General features: G+C 48.2%; 1 protein-coding gene across 1 annotated transcript in view; it reads left to right on the top strand.

Moving 5' to 3' along the window:
- The first annotated feature begins 5,266 nt into the window (after window positions 1-5,266).
- Oprd1 (opioid receptor delta 1) overlaps window positions 5,267-25,098 on the top strand; it is a 58,381-nt gene continuing 38,549 nt past the window's right edge. Inside the window, exon 1 of the mRNA XM_004850778.3 lies at window positions 5,267-5,733. Coding sequence (XP_004850835.1) covers window positions 5,507-5,733 — 227 coding nt within the window. The 5' untranslated portion in view covers window positions 5,267-5,506. The remainder of the gene's footprint in view (window positions 5,734-25,098) is intronic.

Genomic DNA, 25,098 nt, shown 5'->3' with positions numbered 1-25,098 from the left:
GGTCCCACCCAACTCTCTGGCTACGTGTTTTGAGACATGATTGCTTGATTTCACATTTGCTCCTGCCACTGCCATCTGCCATGCCAGAGTAAGCCAGTGCCAAAGCCATGCCACTGAACCTCCAGAACCATGTGCCAATAAACACCTCTCTCTGTGTCTCTGTCTCTGTTTCTATTTCTGTCTGTCTGTGTCTCTCTGCTGATATGAAATCCAGGGCCTTATTCATACTAGAAGAGTACAGTGCCAGTGAGTACATCCCCAGCCCAATAAATCTCTTTTCTATCTATTTATTTTTGCAGCACTGGGGCCTGAACTCAGGACCTTACACATGTTAGACAAGCACTCTACACTCTACAACTGAACTACAGCTCAGCCCTCTTTTTCTTTTCTTTTTTTTTTTTTGGTACCGGGGATCAAACTCAGGTCCTTGCACTTGTGCAGCAGGCAGCAAAACCACTGAGCTAAATCCCCGGCCCCTCTTTTTCTAATAAGTAGTTTGCTTCAGGTATTTTGTTGTAGTAATGCATCAGACCGAGGCAAAGCAGCTGGATGGTGGGAGGTGCACTGCGGTTGGGCGGAGAGCTAGAAGTGTCTGTCCAGGGCCAATTCCATAATCCCGGGGACAGAGGTGATGGGAAATTTTGCAGTTCCAATGTTTCCAAGTCTCCATTCTTCTTCTGAAAAGAGTGGTTCTCATTTGTCTTTTGTTGATGCTTGTTCTAGGCCTTACTATGTTTTCTCTAACAGATATATATGTTTTTCTCCATGACACTCAGATGTAAATCTTAATTAAAAATAAACCAGATGGACTCTGCCTTTGCTCTACCAACCAGAGTTGTGGGAAAATCCAACCTCAGTCACTGGAGAATGGGGCTGGGGGTTGACCCAGTCCTCCTGCTCATCCCAAGAAACATGGAAGGAAGACCTTCAGTATTTCACCCATCAAGGTCATCTCTGAGTGATTTGTCCAGGGTCCATTCAAGAGCAGGAGGCTGTCTCTCCTCCATTGACCCTGAAGTTGTTGCAGACTTTTCCAGAACTCTTACCATCTATCAAAGTCTTCCCTCAAGGAATTTAGCACCTTCTCTACCCTTCCTTTCTCAGGGAATCCAACTCTCTGGCCTGCCTTTGGCCATTCTTCCTCTTCCATTCATTCCCTTCTCCTTTGGACAGACTCAGGCCTCCCAGCAATGCTTGGGTGAGGTGGTTTCCCAGGGACCCAGGACCTGACTATACCTCTAAGAGGGAGCTATGCCCCTAGGGAATGACAATGAATGAAATGAACTAATCCAGAGAAGCAAGGAAGAAAGTGGCATCTCAGCTGTTACAGATGGCAGTGTTGGAGTGGGCTTGGGGACAGAGGGCCAGGGAGGTGCGGTGGCATGTTTTACAAAGAGGAATGACTATCATAGCAATAGCTAACACAGACTGAGGACCTTCTGTGCGCCTGGTGCTGTAGAGTAGGTTATGTTCCTCTTGCCCATTTTGTGAATGAAAGTGGATTCGTGAAACTTACCGAAGTAACTCGCCTGAGGTCATGCAATTAGCAAGTGGCTGAGCTTTCAAATCCAACCAATTTGATGCCAAAGTCATCTTAATCACTAGAGGTGAGAGAAGCCAGTTATTTGGAGGACCACAAAGTTTATTTTGGCTGGAGTACAGCGTGGGAAGGGGAAGGTGGTGCAAGAGGCCAGTGAGACAGAGAGGTGAAAGCAGAGTCCGCTGTAGCAATGTAAATGCTTGAAGGCAGCAAGCCTGGAGGCAGGGAGGTCATTTCCCTGGCTCTTTCAGTTGTTTCAGCAAGAAATGATGAAATGTTAGACTAGGAGACAATAGTAAGAATAAAAAACAATGGGAGAATTCATGAGCTATAAAGGATGAATGGACAGGTCTCTGTGATTGGTTAGACGTGGGGAAAGGGAGAGGGGGAGGAGTGAATGATTCTCAGGTTTATAGTTTGAATGAGCAGATGGATGGTACCAACCCTTTATGGTACCAACCCTTTATCTTTCGCCTGTTTGCTGTGTGTCTTTGGGGATCTCACCCCCCCACATCCCAGATGGCTGTCTTCCTAGCTACTGGCTATAAAATGAAGATAATGCGACCTGACCTCCCCACGCATCCGGATGGTGTCAAGATAAGATGAAGTCATCAATCTGGAATTGCTTTGGAAAGTCAAAAGTGCTTTGCAAATGTAAGTGGTTATTATTTTATGGTTATCTTACAATCCTCCTCCCTTCTGGGGCTTCCAGATAGACGCAGACTGAAAGCCTAGGGGAGCTGCTGAGGCAAGAGGGGAGGCAGGCAGCGCTGCCTTTTCTGTCAGGCAGATCTGTGCCTTTGGCAGGTGGGAGCCGCATTCCCACGTACTAAATTGTTAATAGCTTCCCCAGGGAGTTCCTTTCGGCTCTGACTCCTTCAGTGATTTCTGTTTCTCTACTGCTGACGCCTTCTCATGCCCTGGGTTGGCCCAGGAGTTCTCATCTGGTTTCGACTACGAGCTGAATTGGGGTTGGACTCACGACTGTCCTGAGCACCAGGGACATCACTCTGAACAGGGTGGGAAACTGCTGACTGGAGGCCGGAGTGTGGCTTGGGAGAGTTTCTCATTTTTGTTCTGGGAGGCATACAATGCAGTAGCCAAGGCACTGGGTATGGGAGTCACACAGGCCTGGCTTGGCACCCTAGAGCTGGCTGGGCAGGTAACCAAACCTCTGCCAAGTGGAAGAGTAGAGAAGCTCATGTCTAGAGGGCTGCCTAGGACAAAGTGAGATCACCCTACACGTGTTAGGCCCAGGCTACTCTCCATACTGGTCACCCACAGGATTGTATGTGAGTTTGTGACCACAAATACAAAATCCCTTCAAAGAGAAATAGCCTAGAATGCTCACATCCACGGGACAGTTATTTCTGTCCCGTCTTAGCATCACAGGGGAGTGGCTCCAGGGTCCCCTCGGACACCACCATCCACGGATGTGCAAGGCCCCTGAATAAAATGGAGCAATGCTTGCCTATAACCTACATGCATTCTCCTGTACACTTTAAATCACCTCTAGATTTACTCATAATACCTAATACAAGGTAAGTGCTACATAAATAGTTGTTAGTCTATATTATTTGGGGAATATTGACAAAAAAGTCTGTACATGTTCAGTACAGATACATTTTCTTTTTGCTCGGGGCCTTTACACTGAGCTGCGTTCCCAGCCAATTTGTTTTTTGTTTTGAGACAAGGTCTTGCTAAGTCTCTAAGTTTCCCAGCTGAGCTTGCCTCGTGGCCCTCCTGCCTCAGCCTCCCAGAGTGCTGGGGATATAGGTGAGTGTCATCACGCATGGCTTAAGTACATTTCTTTTTTAAAGATGTTTTTAACCCAGCTGGTTGAACCCAAGGATTTAGAACCTATGGATATGGATATTTTCTTTGGGGGGCAGAGTTGGAGACTGAACCCCGCCGAGGCCTTGTGCATGTGAGCCGGGTGCTCTGCCACCGAGCTACACTCGGCCCTGACTGTCCTCACTCTGGAAAGCCATTATGGAAGCCCCTGCAGAAACCTCTTGAGATGTCCAATGTGGGAGCGATTCATGTGAACCTGGCAACAAGGATTAAACCCAGCATCTTCATACTGAGCTACTTCCCCGGCCCTTCTTATTTCAAGTACTGAGATTTTAAACGCAGGGCTTTCACATCCCCAGTCCGCCTCCCTCTCCACCTTTTTTTTTTGAGACAGGGTCTCACTGTGTTGTTCAGGCTTCCCTTGTGCATCACTACACCTGGCTTAGATAGCCCTATGTAGCCCAGGCTGGCCTTAAACTCATGGCGATCCTCCTGCCTCAGCTTCTCCACATGCTAGAATTACAGGCATGGACCACCATATCTAACTTCCTTTTCATTTTTAAATTTTATTTATTTAATTATTATTATTTTTTGTGGTACCTGGGTCCTTTTTATTTTTTGAGACAGGGTCTTGCTTAATTAGCCAAGTTGCCCAGGCTGGGCTTGAACTTGCAATTCTCCCATCAGCCTCCCGAAGTGCTAAGATTACAGGTATGCACCATCACACCTGGCTCATAACTTCTCGATTGTGAGCTCTTTCCAGAGAGCAATGATCTTAATCATCTCATGGTTTAACAGCTCATGCCCATGTAGCCTTTCCCAATTGGCAGAGCATCCATTGTCTCACCAGTTCCTGCTGCCAATGTTGCACCTCCATGTTATAAAAAGCTCAGAGAGGTTAAGGAAATTCTTCATCTGTTGTGTGTGCATGTGTGCGTGAGCATGCATGTGCCTGTGCATGTGTATGTGTGTGTGTGTGGTACTTGGGATCTAACCCAGGGTCTTTGCACTGAGCTACATCTCCCGCCTTTTTTTTAAAGATAGGATCTTTCCAAGTCACTAAATTGCCCAGGTTGGCTCAGATTTTTGACCTCCCCGCCCCAGCAACCCAGATTGCTGGGAATACAGGTGTGTACCATCACACTCGGCTCTTTTTCTGTCTTTTGCCTCCACCAAAGCTTTCTTCCACAGCATCTCTACCAAGGAGAGATGAAAGAAATCACGCAATGAAATTAGACAACAGCAAACCCCCAAACTTTTCAGAATCATGGGACTCGGGTTAGGGGAGAGAACGGAGGCGTTGAAAGCAGTAGACTCTGAGTGGTAGGATGCAATCAAACAGGGGAGAGCCCCAAACATCATGTGCCATTCCTCATAGACCCAGCTTGGTTCTCCACCAGGGTCACCTCTTGGAGTAGATCCGTTGTTACCACTTTATCCGAATCCGTTGGAGAAACGGGACAATTTTGCTTTGGGTCTTGATTCTGAAAGACCTGTGAGAAACCTGGCGAAGACAAGATCGAGCGCACACACTACAACAGTGCGGAGAAGAAGACCGCTGAGTTCTTGACTCGCATCATCTTAATCTCCCCAATAACCTTCAGAGGGAGGTGGTGAGGTTTTCCCTGTCATAGGAAAATGGAGAAAGCATTTGAGTGAGGTTAAGTGACTTGCTCAAGGTTACTCTGCTAGTTAGCGCAGAGGCGGGAGGTGGGAGGCGGGAGGCGAGATTCACATCCAGGTTTCTCTGACTCCAAAGGAGCAAGAGGGTGGGGAGGTGAGTCCCGGTTGGGATGGGGGCGCTTTCTAGCTGTCAGAACAGAACCAGGGAGGGGGTGGGAGCATCCCTGGCCCTGCTCCAAGCCGGCGGTGCAGCGCCCGCCCCCGGTCGCGGGCGCAGACTGGCGGCCGCCTCCGGACCACGTGGTGCACGCGGCGGGCGCGTCCGAGGAGCCCGCAGCGGCTCCTGGCTCACATTGCTCGGGCTTGGAGAGCGTGCGGACGCTGTGGGCAAGGCCAGTGCAGGCGACAAGGCAGAGGGAGGAGGCGCGGAGAACGCCGGGTGGCCGGAGCGCTGCAGCCGGCGGCGTCGGGGCCGCGGCCTCGGGCCTTCGCGCGCCTCCTCTCTCTGCTCCCAGGGCGCACGGTGGAGAGGACGCGGGGCCGGCCGCCATGGAGCCGGCTCCTTCTGCGGGCGCCGAGCTGCATCCCCCGTTCCTCGCCAACGCCTCGGACGCCTACCCCAGCACCTTCCCCAGCGCGGGCGCCAATGCGTCGGGGCCGCCTGGCGCACGGAGCGCGTCCTCCCTCGCCCTGGCTATTGCCATCACCGCGCTCTACTCGGCCGTGTGCGCCGTGGGGCTACTGGGCAACGTGCTCGTCATGTTTGGCATCGTCCGGTGAGTCCGCTGCGGGCTGACGCCGCGGGTCTGGACCCCGAGGTGAGGGTGGAAACGCGGATTTGGCACCTGGACTCCAGGCTCTCCGGTCCTCCGCACTACCAGCAGGACTCCGCGGGAGGGCCGCGTCCTATGAGAGGGGGACACAGGAATGCGCGTCTCAGCTGTGTCTGTGTGTGCGTGCTTGAGCTCGCCTAACTGAATAACATTTAATCATCTGTTGGGATCTCCTTGCTTCTCCATCAGGGTTGTGGGACAGTCTGGCAACAGTTTGTGTGTCTGTCACTGTTGTGTGTGTTGTTTGTGACAGTAGCCGCCTGTGGTCCTCACAGGGGTGGGTGGAGAAGTTCTCCAGTGTCTTGGGCCTTTGAGGGAGACCGTTGAGTGCAGGCAAGAGGCAGGAAGCCAGAACAGGACAGGGGTGTAAGTCTGCAGCGTGCTGTGGGGGCACTCACCAAGTCACATTTGGCAATCTGTTGGGATCGCTGTCAGTGTATACTCGTCCCAGACTAACAGTTTGTAATTTTCTCTATGAGAACGAGAAACTATGACTGCTGGTTTTTTTTGTTTTTGTTTTTTGTCAAACCTCTGAAACCCTAGCGGGAAGGGACATCCAGAGTGGCTTTGGGCACCTGCCTCTGCAGTGGTTGCCAGCCAAGAGCCCCAGGTTTCTGGATACAGTGGGCAGCGGCTCTGGGTTGTCGGGTCAGTCCTCTGCTCCCTTCCCCGGTGGCCATCTGGTCAGGAACTCCATATGATTCAGAGGGGACTCAGGTCCTTCTCACAAATGCCCCCTCCAGTTTCCTCTTGCCTTCTAAGTCTTCTTTTTCTGCAAAGGCAGCAATGGTTGGTTTTGAGGGGAGTGGGAATGTGCTTTCAGCCCTCGAAGTGAGTTGTCGCTTTTTTTTTTGTACTGGGGATCGAACTCAAGACCTCGAGCTTGCCAGGCAGGTGAGGTTCTCTTCTTGGTGTCTGTGGACAGTGCTGGGGTCTACCGGCACCGTCAGCTTGCCCCAGCTTGTTCCCGCCTCACACATACCCACTGGCTCAGATGTGGGCAGAAAGGGTTGAGAGGAGACTGCCATCCTTCAACGAGAAAGATGCCTGGGTATTTATTTGCTGCTTGTTGGAAGTGGGTCTTGTGTACTGGTTGGGACACAGTCCCAATTTTCCGGGCTGTGGTACCATCAGGCAGGGCAGAAGACAGATTATGGACTCAGAGATTGGAGATGTGAACTGGGAGCTTTGGTCACAGCCCAGCCACTGAGGCCCAGGTCCATTCCTCTTGCCCCACCGCCTTTCCACCCGGTTTCCCTGTTGAAGAATAGAGAACTAATCTTGATTAGAAAGTGTGAATTCCACAGTGTGTTGAACGGTGGAATGGAATGTGTAGGTCACAGAGGGCTTTGGCACCGATGTCCTCTCTGCTCCCCCAGAAAGAGTAGAGGGTTAGAGGTGTAGTTGAGTAGCAGAGCACTTGTCTAGCGTGTGTGAGGCCCTCAGTTCCATCCCCAGCATTGAAAGAGAAAAAAAAAAAAAAAAAAAAAAGCAGAAGGCACAAGACTTTCAGTGACTCATCACCAGCTACAGTGAGGAAATTTCCCCAAGCAGGGGAAGGGTTGATCTTTGTGTGTTCGTCAGTGTTTCCCCACTCTGTAGGCTTAGAGTTGAGCCGACCTGAGTATTAATCCCTGCTCTGCCACCACCTGGCTCTGTGGTTTGGGTAAATCTCTTAGCCTTGTTGAACCTCAGTTACTACATCTGTTGTATGGGGTGGTAACAGAACCCTTTTCAGTAGGGTAGTTGTGAGGTGTCAGTGAGAGAACATATATAGTACATCTGGCCTGGTGCCTGGACCCGGTAAGATGGAAGCTGTTTGTACAGGGAGGAAGAAGAATTTTCTAAATCCTGCAGAACCCAGTGCTGATGAAAGCAGGGAATATGAGGGAGGCACTTGTCCTAAAGTGGACCTGAGACTCGGTCTAATTGAGAGTTTCAGGTTCCTGGCCCGTGCTTTCTCTAGGGGAGCTCCTGGAGCACCAGTGTGGGAAGAGCTGAGCACCAGCGTGTTCCTGTTTCCTGCCTTCTCCCCAGGGGCCCTGGTTGCTGGCTGATGAACACAGCTTCCCCATTACCACTGAGCAAGGCAAGGGCCTCTCACTTCTCTCTTCACTCTGGGGAGGCTCTGGGCTCAGGCTGCTAGGTGCATTCCTAATCAACCTTCTGAAAATCACTTGTCAAATAAATCCAAATGACATAGCTGGCTCCATAGTTCTTCAGCTGCTAAGACATTTCCCTGACCAACCGTCTGGATGATGACTATCTGGATCTGAATGATTTAATACTCAACTACAACCTGTGTGGTGAGCATTAGGATGGTCATTTTCACCATCTTTCCCATTTTATAGCTAAAATGAGGAATCTGCAACTCAGAGAAAGGCAAGGTAACTTGTTTTCAGGCACCACAGCCAGCGCCAGACCCAGAGCAAGGACCCTGGCCTTGTGACTCCAGGTCCAGAACTTTTTCCAGAGCTGCCTGGGGTAAGGCTCAAGCAAAGACCTGCATGAAGAAGGATGGCAGAGTCCTGTCCCATCTCCTGTTCTAGGATTCTCAGAGCATAATGGAGACCCGAAGACTGTGATCCTGTGTTATTCAGCCATGTGTTTTAGGCTGCTGTCCTTGGAGGAGGGGAGAGTATGGGGCCGAGGGGTGGGCGCAGGACAGGGCAACTGTCTAGGGCTTGGCTACTGCTGGAAAAGTCCCCAGAGCAGTGGGGAGTGAGCAGCAAAGGATGGAGAGAAAAGCTCCTGTTGCCCGAAGTGCTCCTTGAGTTCTGGTCTGTGATTCCCCAGTACCCAAATAGATGAATTGGTGGATTAGTTGAATGAATGAATGAATTCTACCCATCTGTCCTGAGCTGAGGCAGCTTGGTGGCGGTGGGGAAAGGGGGAGTTTGCAAGGGAAGATCCAGAGGATCCTTGGGGCAGCAGAAGAGGGTAGTGTAGTTGGCAGAGGTGGGGTTCTGAAGCCAGACATGAGTTTGAAGTCACTTACTAACTTGCTGTGTATGTGGGGCACACAGCCACTTTGCCTTTCTGAAGTTCGCTTCCCCATCTGTAAAGTGGATGCAAACAACAGTACATCCAGGGCTGGGGTGAGGCTTTAGTGAGATAAAGTATAAAATCTGAGCCTTTTAGACTCTGAAAACTGGGAGGAGCTCTGTGTGAAGAAGTGAAAGGAATTAATTTATTCAGTAAGTTCTGTGCAAGCATGAGGTGGGGGGGAGCCTCAATGCCCCAAGGTATGACCCTGGCACTCTGGGAAGCTGAGACAGGAGGATTGCAAGTTCTAGCCCAGCCTGGGCAATTTAGGGAGTTAGTGAGAACTTGTCTCAAAATAAAAAATAGAAAGGCCTTAGAATTTTGCTCAATGAAAAGGCCCTGGGTTCAATCCCTAGTAGCACCATCACACACACACACACACAAAAAATTCTTTGGATCTCCTGGAGCTTTGGTTGTGGTGGGAGAAACAGGCATTCATCAGCTTGTCCTCCCAAAAGCTGAAATTTGTAGCTGTGCTTGGGGAGCCATGAGGGTTGGGGAGAGTCTGACCTGGTCAGATATCAGAGGTGGTCTCTGTGGAGCGGAAGGATAAGGGGTGTAAGTCAGAAGCTGAGGGCAAGCCAGGCATGGTGGGCACACCTGTATCCCAGCTCATCAGGAGGCGAAGGCAGGAAGATTACAAGTTCCATGGCAGCTGGGTAATTTAGCAAGAGCTGGTCTCAAAAAATACAAAAAGAGCTGGAGATGTAGCCCAGCACTCCCGGAGTTTGAGCTCCACTACTGAATTAAAAAAAACCCTGAAGGCAGAGCTGTGAAAGGGAAGCATAACAAAGAAAGGCCTCAGAAAAAGAACTGGGGATCTCAGAAAGCCAGATCACAAAGCACTCTCTATTCCTCTCTTCACTCCTGGGACCCCCTGAAAAGCCCACTCATCCTTCCAGATGCCCAAGTGAGGCTCTGGGAATTGCACTCCCAGCAAACAGCCTGTCCTTCCTGGGAATGGGGCTTCCATGAAGTGTGAGCAGGATTGCTTGGGACATTGGGTGCCCAAGGCAAAGCATCACTCCCAGTTCCTGCAGTGTGAGTTCAGTTGGCCTTGGCAATCCCTGAGTAGACCCCGACAACCCCACCTGGGCAGAGCCTGTGCCCCCAGCTGGGCTGGTATCTCAGAGAATTCCTGTGGATAGCCCTCTGGGTAGGGTGGAGTGTGAGGGCTTAGTAGACCCTCCTGTCTGGCCAGTGACCCCCTCTTCTCTCTGCATGCCCTAGAGCTGCCAGGTTTCTCAGGGCAGAATGGAGTCAGGCTTTTCCACCTGGCCTCTTGTCTGTTCCCTCCTCGCCTGGACCTGTGTGGATCCTGGTTTCAGCACGTTTGTACCTCACTGTGTCTCAGCATCTCCCAGAGCCCCTGCCTCTTCCCAGCCCCAGGCTTCCTGGGAGACTGCTTCATGCTGTGTGCTTCTCTGCCCCTTGCTCTCCCCTGAACCTCTGTGTCTTCTACTTCTCTCCTTGTATCAGATGCTGGCTCTGCCACCTCCTAAGGTCTTCAGCGAGTTGGCTGGCCCCTCTGTACCTCAGTGTCTTCGTCTGTAACATGTGGATACTAATACCCTCCCCATAGCTACCTTGGTCCTGAAGCCTGGATGAGGGGATGCTGATGAAGTATGGTGTTTTCTCTACCGTGTGAGGTGGCTGGTGTGTGAAGGCAGCAGGAGAGGGTCAGGCCAGGCAGTATGGGATGGGGGAGGGTAGATGAATGAGGGGCTCTGGTTGTCCTCCATGTGTTTGGCTGCAGTGAGGAGTGGCTGGGAAAGCGCTCAAGTGTCAGCTTTTCAGAATTGGGAGCACTAAGTTCATGTCTTACCTTTGCTGGCTTAGGAAGCCCAGCATATGGGTAGGTAGTCCCACATCCTGCAGGAGCTCCGTGTGCATTTGCTGTTGCTAATGCAGGCCCGTTGGCTGCAACTCCCACTCCCTACTCTCAGTGTAAGCCTCACACAGCCTCTGGCTCCGAACACAGCCATGGCCAGGAAATGCCTGCTCAGTTACAGCTTTAGGAACAAGTGCAGGACCGAGGTGGGAACTGGGGCTGCCTGGGCCAAGTCATGGATGGGGAGTTCTGGCTGGCTGCATGGAGAGGTGGGGGCAGAGCCCTCCAGACAGAGGGAGCAACACAGGCAGCAGGAGGTCCAGCGGATGATGGAGGACTGCAGAGGACAGTGAGGTTCCCTGCAGCCAGGCTGAGGGCACCAGGGCCCTGGTGAGTATCAGGGTGGGAGGCTGCAGGACAAAAAGGAAAGACCACCTTGGAAGCAGGTGTCCTCCTTACCATGGTTGTCAAAAGCACCTGCTATGTGCTGAGCTCTGCAGGGCCAGGACCAGTCTGTGAACTTAGTCGCTTTGTTCAGGACTCCCTTGGGAGGTGTAAAACATCAGAGCCACTCCACAGAAGGCCCCCGGCTAACTGGGGGGAGGCAGGCAGGTGTAGGAATGGAGAGCTGAGGAGAGGCTCTGAGGCAGCCCAGCCTGGCTGTTAGGGGCCAGGTGCTGTGCTGAGGCCTCAGCTGCCAGTCTGGATGTGGAGCTGAGGCCAGGCAGGTCTTTGGGTCCCACAGTAAGGTCAGCCATGCTGGGGAGCAAGGGAGCTCTGGGTCCCAGGCCAGGGGAAAAGAAATTGGGAGCAGTCTGTGCAGAATGGTGTTCAAGAGTATAAATTTAGTGCGGGGAGTGGATTGTATGGGAAGAGACTCAGTGTGGAGGATCTAGGCAGGCTGGCTGACGGCAGTGGCAGCCGCCATGTGACCTTGGACGAGTCACTGACAGCCTGGCCTCAGTGTCCTCTTTCTGCAGCGTGATCCCTGCAAACCTAACAGGAAGTCAGGAGGCTGGGCTGGGTGACCTCACGTGAGGCCGAGTGGGGGAAGAAAGTGGCAGCTCTATCTGGCCTGCCACTGCCTAGGTCTCAGGTTCATTTCCTGTGGAGCATGTGGGACTCACACATGCTTGGGTGAGTTGGAGGAGTCACAGAGGACACTTGAGAGGCCTCTTCCTGAGCATCTGGTGCTAGAGGCTTTGTCACCTGCACCCCCAAGCCTGCAGTGGGGGCTTACTGTTCTCAGTCACAGATGACTCCAGGCTTAGAGGAGCAAGTGCCTCTCATGGCAAGAGACGTGGAGTTGAGGCTGGGGCCCTCAGACCACTCCATGTGTGCTCAGCCTCTGGTGCCAGGAGATGCGTGGGGAGCAGAGGCCAGAGCTGAGGGGGTTTAGGCAGAGAAGTGGAACACAGGCCAGGGCAAGAGGGAGGATTACTGTCTGCAGATCCCTGAGGCCTCTCTGGGATTGGAGTCAGACTGACCTGAAATCACCACCCAGCTGTGTCATTTATAGAATGAGTGAGCTTGAACAATACATGTATCACATCTCAAAGCCTCAGTTTTCTCATCTGTGAAATGGGGCTGTGATAGAATCTTATAGGATGGTTATGAGGAGTTCATGAGTGTGATGTGAAAGACTTCAGCACTGTACCAGGCATTTGGGGAGTATTCCAGGAATGTTTTCTGTAATTATGACTCTTTAGGAGAGGAGTGAGGCTTGCTTCGAATTCATTTGGCCGACATTTATTGAGCCCCAGAGGAGCTAGAATTATTGGGTGGATGCTATTGGGAAACTTTATCAGCTCAATATTAGAAATTTTCTTTTAATAAAGATAACAAGTAGTAAGCAGAGACAGATGTTATCCATAGTCCTGCCATGGAGAGAAGCTTTGTCATTTTGATGTTTCCTTCTCCTTTCCCCCACCCCACATACACATGCACCCCTTTTAATGAAGTAAGGTTCATGGAATACGTATCTTATAAGAAGCCTTTTCATTTATACCATGAACATATTCTCATGCTATTAAACATTCTTTGAGGCCAGTTGTGGTGGTGCATGCCTATAATCCCAGCACTTGGGAGGCTGAGGCAGGAGAATCACCATGTGTTGTAGGCCACCTTGGGCTACATTAGTGAGACTATCTCAAAAACACCACACACACACACACACACACACACAATAGCTTTGAAAATATGATTTTTGACAACTACATTATATGAATTTGTTCTATTTAGGGGGACTTACATTATTTCCAATATTATGCCAGCCTAAATAATATTGCTGCAAGCAATTCTCAATGTATGTGTTTGTGCACATTTCATATTATTTCCACAAGGACTTTTCCCGCAATCAGTCAGACCTTTCCAGGAAGGAATGGGGTGCTGTGTAACATAGGAAGCTTTCTGTTGCTGAAGGTGTTCAACAAGCGGGTACTGGAAAACCACAGGGTAGAGGTTCAGTGCTGGAGATGCAGGTGGGGAAAAGAAGAGAAGCATAATTTCAGGTTCCTCTTGCCACAGCTGAGATGCAAAGAAGATGAGGCCCAATGCTGTGATCTCAGGATCCCTTCCCTCACCCTGGCAGCTGTCTGGACTGAAAGAGGCAGGGGGCTGTGTGAGGCCAATGAATGATTTCATTAACCTCCAAATTCTGGGACCTCGAAATCGAATTGGTTACCCAGAATATCATCACTCACACAGGAAGAAGGATAATCGCAGGGTAGAACAGAAAGCCTGGCTTAAATTAGCAATTTACCATTGTGCAGGCTGTAGCGGCCCCATTACCCATTGCGGGGTGTGGGCTTGGATGGGATGTCTGGGCTATGTTCTACTAATTTGGAGCTCCCAGTGCAGCTGCAGAAATCAGTGGCTTTGTCTCTGGCAGGGAAGGGTGTGTACGGAAAGAATCTTGTCCTCTATAACTTTCCTAGTCTTTCTTCGTAAGTGGAAAGAACTTGAACTTCAAAGTCTTGTGAGGCCAAAAAAAACCCTATTCAAAAACCCTACTCAGCGAGAGGCAGAACTCACCTCCCCTGCAGAAGCAACCTTGTCACCAAGGCATAGAGCTTTGAATTATGGGTGACAGTTTATCTATAAATACTTTATTTGACACTTATTTTGGGTCAGCCACTCTGCTTAGAGTTGTAGGGTTGTTATCCCATGTAATCCTCCCAGCACCCATAGAAGGTGAGTGTTTGTTGTCTTCATTATACAGATGAGGAAACTTGAGGCTCAGAGAAAAAATAACATGCCCAGAGTTCCAGGGTCAGATTGAAATCAGAAGACTATTCTGATCCCTGTGCCCATACTCTTTGATTTTTTTTTTTTTTGGTACTGGGGATCAAACTCAGGACCTTGAGTTTGCAAGGCAGCCATGGTGCCGCTGAGCTACATCTCTGGCCCTCTTTGATTTTTGTTTTGTAGTGATCAGTATTGGACCTAGGGACTCACACATGCTATGCAAGCACTCTTCTACATACCTATATCCCTAGGCAATTTTCATTTCATTTTTTGAGACAAGGTCTTGCTAAGTTACCCAGGCTGGCCTGAAATTTGAGATCCTCCTGCCTCAGCCTCCTGAGAATCTGGGGTTACAGATATGCACCACCATGCCTGGCTCAGGTCACACTCTTAACTGTTGTCCTGTCCTCTGCCACCCTTTAGGTCAAGCTCAGCACCTCTCATTTTTCAGGTGAGGACCCTGAGGCTTGGAGATGTTCTATGACTTTGGAGTTTGAGGTTAGAGCTCACCTTTCCTAACCTCTTGTTCCCTCCTTGCATCTCCTTGCACACTTGGCATTGTCTGAGCAAAGGGAGGGCCACAGGGTGGCTGAGGTGGGTTCTTGCACTGACAGCCTGGCCTGGGGGCCACTGAACCCCCAGTTCTCTGGGGCAGGGCCAGTGGCTAGGGATGCAGCCCCATCCTCTGGAGACAGACAGACTGGGGTTCAAATTCAGGTCTCCTGAGCTCAGTGAGCTAAGCCTGATGTCTCATCTGTGAAATAAATCTGAGAGAAAAACACCTGCAGCATGAGTTTGCCCAGCAGCTCCCAGCGACCAGGCACAGTCCAGACACGCACAGACACACGCACACTCACAGACACATTCACAGGCTCACAGATGCACATGAAATAAGTATCCTGGGAGTGATGGCATACGCACAGCCTCCCAAGGTAGGAGGATTGCCTTGAGTTCAAGTCCAGCATGGGCTACATTGTGAGTGCAAGGCCAACCTGAACTGCATATCAAGACCCTCTCTGGAAAAAAAAAAAGTTAATAACAAAACAAAGTGAATGATTATTGTTATTAACAACAAGAAAAACAAGAGACCTGGAGAGTCCCTGCCCTTGGGGAGCTGAAATTCCAGCAGGCAAAGATAGTAAACAAGTAAATATAAGGCTAGGGGCATGAGCAATGGAGACCAAAGCAGCCTGAAGCTGTGTATGGGGAGAATGAGCAGAGCCTTGGTGTGGGAGAAAGAGCAGTTTAGGAGAGGGGACAGCAGGGCAGAGGGTAAGGGAGATGATGCAAGTCCGGCCAGAGCGCAGGGCCTGGTTCCCAGCAGGAAGCTGATGGTGCTAATGATGTCTTTGGGCTGGTTGCCCAGCACTTGGGAACCAGGGACAGGGATTAACCCAAGGGAGAAGAGGCCAGACCAGATGCCCCTGCAGGACGGATGGAGATCATCCTCCCGTGTGTGTATGTGTTTTTGTGTGGGGGTGGGGGGTGGGGGGGGAAGTGCCCACATCTTGTGATTTTCCATTGCTCCCTTGGGGAGCAAGCAAGTGGAGCTGCTGTGCGGGAGGGCCAAGTGGCCAGGAGACAACCCCTTCACCTGCCCAGCCTCTGCCTCCCAGGGAAGAGATGGCACCCAGCAGAGTGGGGGATAGTGACTAGGCCCAAGTTCATCCCGAAACTAGAACTCCAGGGCTTTCCCGAGTATGACCACAAGGCCAGATCTCCTGGGCTTCATGGAGCACTGGACTTTGGTCCTGTTCTGTCTGCTCTACACACCTGGATGAGCACCTTGCCTTTTTTGGATCAGTTTCCTGCTGTGAATAAGACAGGAACTCATGAGACCCACTTTGCAGGCAGGGTGGGTGTGATTCACAGGCACCTCCTGCTCTTTGTCTTCAAAAAGTGTCCCTTATAGGGCAGAGAAGATCAGCTGGTCCCAGCACCTGGAAGGAAGCTCCCCGCCTCCATCCCAGGCTCCTAGGGCAGAGAGGCTGAGCCAGTCCCAGCACCTGGAAGGAAGCTCCCTGCCTCCATCCCAGGCTCCTAGGACAGAGAAGCTGAGCCGGTCCCAGAACCCAGAAGGAAGCTCCCCCACTGCCATCCCAAGCTTCTAGGGCAGAGAAGGTGAGCTGTGTGGGCGCCAGAAGCACCCCCCCCCCATGGAAATGAGAAGACACATAAACAAGCCTCAAAAACAGACTTCTGGATCATCTACAGCAACCCCAAAGGGAAATGAGATGGAACAATCTGATACTCAACCACCTGGACTCTCTGAATTGGCAACAAAAGAGGATCTGGGAAAAATGAAATCAGAAAAAATTACTGAGATAACAGCAAAGATTTTGCTCATGGTGCAAGACATGATTAATAAATGTAGAGAGGACACAGATAAAAAAATAGAGGATCTGAGGAACACGATGGAATCCCAACATAGGAAACAAATGGAATCCGTAAAACAGATACAAACAGATTTCCAAGAGATTAAAAACTCCATCGAAAGTCTGCGCAGCAGAATGAACTGATGTGAGGATAGAATTTCACATATAGAAGATAAGATTGCAATTAGTGACCAGGAAAAGAAAAATTGCTTTAAAATTGTAAGGGAACACGAGAAATCAATGCAGCAGCTGCTAGACGATGCAAAGAAGAATAACATAAGACTGATTGGAGTCAAGGAAGAAAGAGGAGGGAGTGCAGATGACATAAAAAAACTGTTCACAGAAGTGATGGCAGAAAACTTCCCAAGGAGGGGAAAAGAACTTGACATACAGATAAGTGAGGCATATAGGACTCCAGCTAGCCTTAATCAAAAAAAAATCTACACATAGGCATATAATAGTTAGGATTCTAGAAATCCAACAGAAGAACGAAATTCTCCAAGCAGTGAGAGAAAAGAAACAAATCACATACAAAGGAAAGCCCATCAGAATCACAGCAGACTTCTCAATGCAAACCCTCAAGGCAAGAAGAGCTTGGAGTGATGTATTTCAAGCCCTAAAGGAAAACAGCCTCCAACCCAGATTGATGTACCCTGCAAAACTATCTTTCAAAATTGATGGAGAAATAAGATACTTTGATGATAAAGAGCACCTCAGGAACTTCATGAATACCAAACCGGCACTCCAAAAAATTTTAGACAATACCCTAGGAAAAGACAATGAGGATCACAACCCCAGGAAACCCAGCAGAATGAATCCACTGGGTTTGACAAATTAAACGCAAAGGGGGAGAATCCAACAAAAAGTAAAAGTCATGACAAGGCTTTTAAAACTTTTAACTTCATCTCCCTGTTGAGTGTATAATTCAATCTTATTATTGTGCTGATTAGTATTTTTCTGATTCTAGAGTTGCACACCATTCCTTGTGCTACACTGGCTATTTATCATCTTCTTATGTCTACATTTTAATTGGGTTGTCTATTAATGAGCTCTAAGAATTCTTTATATATTCTGGTCATAGGTTATATGCATTGTAAATATGGTCTGTTTAAGGACTACTTTTCATTTTAATGATGTCATTTAAAGTTCTAAATTTTGATGGAATCTCATTTATCAATTTTTTTCTTTTATACATCATGTTTTTTGTATCCTAGGAAGTTCTTGCCTACCCTGAATTCATAAATATTTTCCCTTATAATTTCTTCTTAAAGTTTTATACTTTTAGGCTTTCTTATTTGGGTTCATAGATCCCTTCAAGTTATTTTCATGTATGGAAAAAAAGGGTTGAGGTTAATTTTTTATATACCGATACCAGGTGTTCTAGTGCTGTTTGCTGAAGACACTATCTCTTCCTTGGCTCTTGAATAGAGTTTCTATTCTATAAAATGCTAATGTTAAATAATCTTTCAAAACTCAGTGGACCATATATGTGTGGTTCTATTTCTAGATTCTCTGTTTTATTCCAATGATCTATATGTCTTTCCTTACACCAACACTGCCTTGATTACTGTAGCTTTAGAAGAAGTCTTAAAATTAGGTACTAAACATCTTCCAACACTGTTTTTGTTTTTGTTTTTAATTTTTCTAGGTCCTTTGTACTCCTACATAACTTCTAAATTTCAATATCCAATTCTTCATTTATAGCAAGTATACACAGACCTGAATTTTTATATATACCTTGTGTTTTCTAATCCTGCTAAATTCAAGTACAAGTTCTAGGGGCTCCTAGAGATTTCTTAGTATTTTCTCTGTAAATGATCATTTCATCTACATATAAAGATTTTGCTTCTGGCATGCCAGTCCTATCCTAGTTGGGTCATTTTATTGCCAGACTATTTTGGTGAGGACTAGGTTTCAAAGTTTAATGGACAGATAAAGAGTAAGCATATCTGCCCTTGTTCTCCACCTTAAGGAGAAAACATTGTATCTTCTCCATTCATATAAGGCGTTCTCGCTGGAAGTATGGAGTACATGTCTTTAATCTGTTGAGAAGTTTCTGTTCTACTTCTAGCCTCCTGATAGCTTTTACCATGAACAGCTGTAGAATTTAGTCCAATACTTTTTCTCCAACTAGTGACAGGATCATATGGCTTTTTCCTTTCCTCTGTTAAAATGATGACTTTTGGGGGTGGATCTTCCAATGCTGAACCAACACTGCCATCCCTATAAGAAAATCACTTTCTACATCCTGCCAGATCTGACTTCTAATAGTTGGTTTTGTTAAACAAATTTCTATCTATGTTCATACTTTTTTCTTCTATTATCTTTATCCAGTTTTAGGATTAGCACAATGTTGAGTTCCTAAAATGAGGGGAGAAGTGTTCCTTCTTTTTTCTGCTTTAATTGTTTGATATAATTTATCAGTTAAAATGTTTATGAGCCTGCTGTTGTCATATAGGTAGGTTTTCAAACTAGGAATATACTTTAATAAGTGCTATTCAAATTTTATATTTCCTCCAGAGTTAGTTTATTAATTTGTCTTCCAAGGTAGTTCTTAGAAGTTGTCAAATTTATTTCAAAACAGATTTTTGAAATATGCTTTCTATATCCTTTTAAATTCTGTAAAATCTGTGGTAATGTCTCCTAGATCTTAATATTGTAATTTAAAAAATGTATAACTGATATTGTGTAACAGGAAGAAAAGGTCTAAAAGAGCAAGGGAATTGGGAGGGGTAGGGGAAGGGAAAAAAAGGAAAGGAAAAAATATGAGAAGAGGAAAAAAATGGAAACAAGGTCTTTGCAAATAGGGAAGGGTGGAGGGCATGAAGGGAGGGCAAGGGAAGGGGAAAAAAAATAAGAACCAAGAGACTCATGTAATGGTACAAGATCCCAATGATGACTGTAACTGTATTTTATACCTAAAATGTACCAACAAACTTAATGGGGAAAAAAAAAAGTTTAAAAAGTGTCCCTTATAGGGGATAGGCTAAGCACATTGTCACATATCAACCACCAGAAATGATAAGCTTGTGAACATTGTTTTTACACAGAATTGTGACAGCTAATAAGGACCAAAAAACCAATCAGTTCGTGAGGCCTGTTTAGCCAGATCTATGACTGCAGGAGCCAAGTCCTGGAGATGTGTCCTCCGCTTTTTCTTCTCTGATGGGACCATAACTGATGGAGACCCGAAGGCTATGCTCCAGGGTAAGGCTAGTGCTAGGGAGCCAGAGTCTCTTCACCCAGAAAAGGGTTGTTTTTTTCCTCACGATTGACTGCAAGAGGCCAACCCAGATGATCAAAGATAATTTCCTGATACAGATGTCAACCCCATATGCAAAACCCCTCCCCTGGATTAGTGTCTGATGAAGTACCGGGCACTATAGCGTAGCCAAGCTGACATGTAAAACTAACATCACAGGGTCGTTCAGGCCTGCACCTGAGTCCTGGGACCGCAGCCTAAGTTTTTCTGAGCCTCAGTTCCCTCATCTGCCAGAGGTCGTACTGATGCCCACCATGGTCAGTGATTGTCAGGGGTAAATACAGTTATGTGAATCAAGTGCCATTGTCTGCATGAGACTGTATTTGTTTTCTATTGCTAGTAACAATACTACAGACTAGGTAAGTTATAAAGAAAACAGGTTTATTTTGGTTAATGGTTCGGAGATCCAAGGTTGGGAAGCCACATCCGATGATGACCTTTCTGCTGGCAGAATCCTGAGGTGGTGCAGGGCATTGCATGGCAAGAAAAAGGGAACACAAATGTGGGTCTTGTCTTTCTCCTTTTTGTTTTGTTTTGGTTCTTGAGCCAGGGTTTCGCTATGTAGTTCAGGCTGGCCTTGAACTTACTATGTAGCCCAGGCTGGACTCAAACTCACAGGGATCCTCCTGCCGCAGCCTCCTGAGTGCTGGGATTACAGGCATGTGCCACCATGCCCGGCTCCTTTTAAAAGATGCGATTTCCGGTGTTCCCTAGACTGGCCTGGAACTCCTGGCCTAAATTATCTTACCTAAGCCTCCTCAGTAGCTAGAAGTACAAGTGTGCACCACCACATGCAGATTCTCCTGCTCCTCTAAGCATGCTATTGGGATTGAAAAATCCTCTTAATACTTTACAAGGAGGATGGATTTTCAACTACAAAGCACATGAACCCTTGTACACACTTAAGCCATATCAAACCATCGCAGATACATACACAAGAATAGATGATCGTGAACAGTGCTTCATCATTGTGTGCCATTGCTTGTTGCTGTGTTTCTTTTCCTTTTACTGGTTGCTCGCAGAGGCTGGAGCTGTGTTCCATTCATCCTCTATCCTGTTTCCTAGCTCAGTCCCTGCCCTACTGAGGCATCACTAAGTGCTTCTTAACTGCTTAATTGGCACTTTGTTACTGAGATTCCCTGTGTGGAGTTGTTGGGATCTGTAATAAAAATCCACCAGCTATGAGACAAGAGGCAAATAAATGTGTGAGAACCTCAGGCCACCATTCCTTACTTTTCAGCTTGGTAAATCTTTCCTCCAGGGCTCCTTCTCTGATGGTTCCAGCCCACAGAACCCTTCCTGTATGTTCCCACAGTGTCTGGGTGTCCCCCATCAGATCAGGGACCGAACACTATTTCAAACACCTGATCACTCACCTGCATCTCTCCCCTGGCCCCGTAAGTGGGTATGGGTTGGGGAAATGATCCTTTATAGCCAGGTGTCTGATGCTCAGCCTGTCAGTAGGTGTTTGTAGGAAAGCCATGTCCTGTTGCCAGAAACTCAGGTGCTACTGTGGCACACTGGAGGGGTTCTGCTCCCTTGGTGCCTCCCCTGTGTTTGGCTGCCCTACACCCTGGCCCAGTCATCTTCAAGCTAGAAGTAGAGTGGGGGAGATGGAGAACTCCTTGAGTATGTTGTGGTTCTTGAACAGAAACGAACAAGGCATCTGTCCTGTTTATGGCTGAGTGTGGCCTGGCTGGCCTTCCCACTCCTGTTCAGCTCAGGGACACTTTACTTCCATGCTCTTTATCTTCTCCCGCGACATGCTCACTGGGCTTTGCTATAATTAACCACTTTCCTTCCTCAGGCTTTGCCAAAACTGAGACAGCTAATTAATTTCTGGCCACTTGCCACCCCCGTTAAATGGTGGGCAGGGATACAGCTTGCAGCCCTTGCTGCCCAGCCGGGCTTGTTTTGCCCGTTGGGAGAGCAGTCTCCCTTTGTCTGCAAATAGAGGTGCCCCAGCAGTACCCCAGTGGCTGGCAGTTGCTTTGTTTAAGCTATTCGTCCCCCCTCCCATGTGGACAGAGCCTTTGTGATTACTGCTGTAGCCGAGCCTCAGTTCCTTCATTAGTAAAACAAAAGGATTGAATTTGACCTTCTGGGAGAAGCTTAGGGGAGTGGTTAGGAGTATGGATGGATTCTGGCCTCTGAGGGACCTGAGGCCCATTTCGCAGCTTGCTACTCTTAGCTCTGAGCCTTTTGAATTTCACCTGAGCCTCAATGATTCCACAACTGTAAAATGGGAATAATAATAATGCTCCCTCCTGTGGCGGTTGGGCAGATTCTGTGGGAGAATGAACACACTTGTGCCACCGACCAGGGAAACTGGCACAGAGTGTTTGTAAATACTCTCACCTGCTGTATTTCACCGGCTGTAAAAACACACTGTCTTTCTAATGAAAAAAGACATTTTGGGTCCGGGGATTTAGCTCAGTGGTTCCGGCGCTTGCTTTGCAAGCGCCAGGTCCCGAGTTCGGGACATTTTGTTGGCAGAGCGGGGGAGGGGAGCCATTTATTTATTTATTTAGCACTGGGCATGGAATCCAGGGCCTGTGCATGCTGGCAAGAGCTATACCACCGAGCTACATCCCCAGCAACTTTAATAAACACTGCTTCTGTGTTTTAGGCCACACCTGGCTCAATGGTGAACCCTGCTGTATTAGTATCCTAGGGAAGCTGTAATAAATTATTAATAAATTATTTAAAACTGGCTGACTTGAAACAACAGAAATTAATTCTCTCACATGGTTCAGAAGGCTGAAGACTGAGCTCAAGGTGTCAGCAGGGCCAAGCTCCTTCTGATAGCCCTTGGAAAGATCCCTTTCTTGGCTAACTTCTGGTGATTGCTGGCAGTCCTCGGCATTCCTTGGCTTGTAGCTACATCATTCTAGGGCTGGGGATTTAGCTCAGTGGTGCTGCTGACTGCCTTGCCAGCACAAGGTCCCGAGTTCCATCCCCGGTACCAAAAAAAGTACACCAGAGCTACATCATTCTAATTTCCCACTCTGCTTTCACATGGTCGTGTTTCCTCTGTGTTCATCTATGTCTGTGTGTCTTCACTTCTTCTTATCAAAATAGCTGGGAGGGCTGGGGATTTAGATCAGTGGCGCCTTGCCTGCCTCATAAGTGCAAGGTCCTGAGTTCAATCCCTGGTAGGGGAGGGTGGGGGGGAATAGCTGGGCATGGTGGCACACACCTATAATCCGAGCACTCTGGGAGGTTGGGGCTGGAGCATCTCAAGTTCCAGCCCAGCTGGGGCTATTTAGTGACTTAGACCCTGTCTCAAAATAAAAAAGAATGAAAACTTTAAAAAGGCCTGAGGATGTAACCCGGTGCAAAACCCCTGGGTTCAATCCTCAGTACCACAAACAACAAAATAAAACGAAGCAAAAATACTAGTCCTTTTGACCCTAATCTCATGTGACCTTATGGAGGTAATTATATCTGCAAAGCCCTGTTTCCACATAAGGTCACTCTCTGAGGTTCCAGGTGGACATGGGGCTTTGGGCATACTGTTCGATCCAGTCCACACACTAAGGCTCACTTTCTTCCTCTGTGAAGAGAGAATATAAGAGGAACAGTTTCGCAGGGCTGTTAGAGCATTAAATGAGATGATCTAAGTAATGGCATGGTGGGATTCAGTAGAGTATGCCAGGCACCTGGAAACGTGGAGTGGGGGTAGAGGCTGAGTTGGTGGTGGGATGAAGGCACTGATGGTGTTGGAGACGGTTCCATCCATGGACCTACCCTGCCTAGGTTGGTCACTGAACACGGACACCTAGAATGTGACATCTACTACCATGGGCCTTGTCAGGAATTCTGGAGTATTGGCCAGGAACCCCTCTTTCCCTTTGGCCTCAGTCACCTTGAACCTTAGGTCCTAGGTGGGCAGCTTGGAGAAATAGAAAGAACTCAGTTCCCAGAAGTCAGGAGAACTGATTCTCTGACCGAGTGCATGTGTCTTCCCCTTTTCAGGCCTTGGTCTCCCCAATGTAAAGTAGGAGGGAGGGTTGACCTCATCGTTATAGATCAGAGCTTCTTCCAGGGCTGAAGGTCTGACACAGGGCTCTGTGTCCCACAGTTGTCTCAGTTCTGAGGCCTGAAGTCAGAATCGTGTGCCCGCCTCTGGAGCCTCTTGCAAGGATCCTTCTGTCTCTTCTGGTTTCTGGAGGCTCTCAGTGCTCTTTAGCTTGTGGCCGCATCGCTGTAACTGCTGCATCCTTCTCTGTGTGGCCTTCTCCTCTTCCCATGTGTCTTTCAAGAGAACACTTGTCACAAGTTAGGGCTCATACAGTCATCAGGTGACCTCAACTCAATTTCCTTAATTTTGTCTTCAAAGACTTTTTTCCCAAATAAGGCCACATTAACGGGGACCGGGGATTGGGACATGGACAAGTCTCTTTAGGGGACACCATTGTGTCTCTGGCTAGCATGGATCCTTGCTTTAGTGATAATGGAAATTAAAAGTAAAGCAATAGCATAAATTTTTAGGCAAAAGCTTTAGTTGGAAAGTAAGAGAAAATAAGGGGAGCACAAAGATCAAACTGGTCCTCTAACAAACGAAAGTAAGAGAAGATAGGCAAAAGGCTAGGTTTGAGAAATTGAAGGGGGCCAGGTCTGAGAAGGTGGAGCCAACTGGGCCCTGCACAAAAGAATGTATACCAATCTTATGGGGTTATCGTAATCCTGGTTTCCAAGGTGAACCCAGGTTTAGAACAATAGCTGGAGACTTCTAGACTTTACTCCAAAGGGGCCTGGAGCTGGATGTTGTGACCGCTGGCAATTGAGTGTCTCTGATAATTACTTCAGCGGTATCCTTGGTCTCGAAGGGGGATGAGACAGGCTTAGGTAAATTAGGGCTAATAAGCCTGGTTTTGCCAACTTTAACTAAATGACTAACATACTTATAGTCAATGTTTCAAAGTAGTAATAAGGGATACAAAATGAAGGTCAGGCTTTGTTCTACTTTTAGTTACCTATTGGGCATCTGTAGGCTTAAGTGAAAAGCTGTGGGTTTTTGTAAAACCAGACAAACAAAAAGCCAGCTTTTAAGTCTCTGACTACTTCAGAAAACACAAATCGTGTTTTAAGGAGTAACAGGTTAAGAGCCCAGGAGTTTGTCCTTTGACCCTATGGTGGTGTCACTATGTCAGTTCAACCCACTATAACTAATCAGGCCACGGTAGTGACAGTGTCTGTAGAGTCCCTGGCTGGCCCACGATGTTGAGGCACAAGGAGCAAGGAATTTCTAGTGGTTTCAAGATAGAACCTAACAGGGCTGTGAGCTAGAGTGGCGAGGACCATACTGGTGATGTAGCTGAACCCTAACCAAGGCAGGTGTGACAGAAGTGGCGGGGACTGATGCTCCCCCAGCAGTGGCTCCAGCACATTGAAAACCACAGCCAGGGATGAGAGAGGCAGCCCCTGCAAGGCAGAAACCTGGACACGGTTTATGGAGACCACCCCTGCTGGCAGGCTCACAGATCCCAGGGAAATGGATGTGGCCTGGGAAAACGAGGAAGGGGCTGCATGCTGACTGCCAGCCT

Source organism: Heterocephalus glaber, unplaced genomic scaffold (genome assembly GCF_053883595.1).
Source record: "Heterocephalus glaber isolate CG9 unplaced genomic scaffold, H.glaber_assembly_v1.0 deba00001452, whole genome shotgun sequence".
NCBI lineage: Eukaryota > Metazoa > Chordata > Mammalia > Rodentia > Bathyergidae > Heterocephalus > Heterocephalus glaber.
This window is presented reverse-complemented; position numbering and strand designations above follow the sequence as displayed.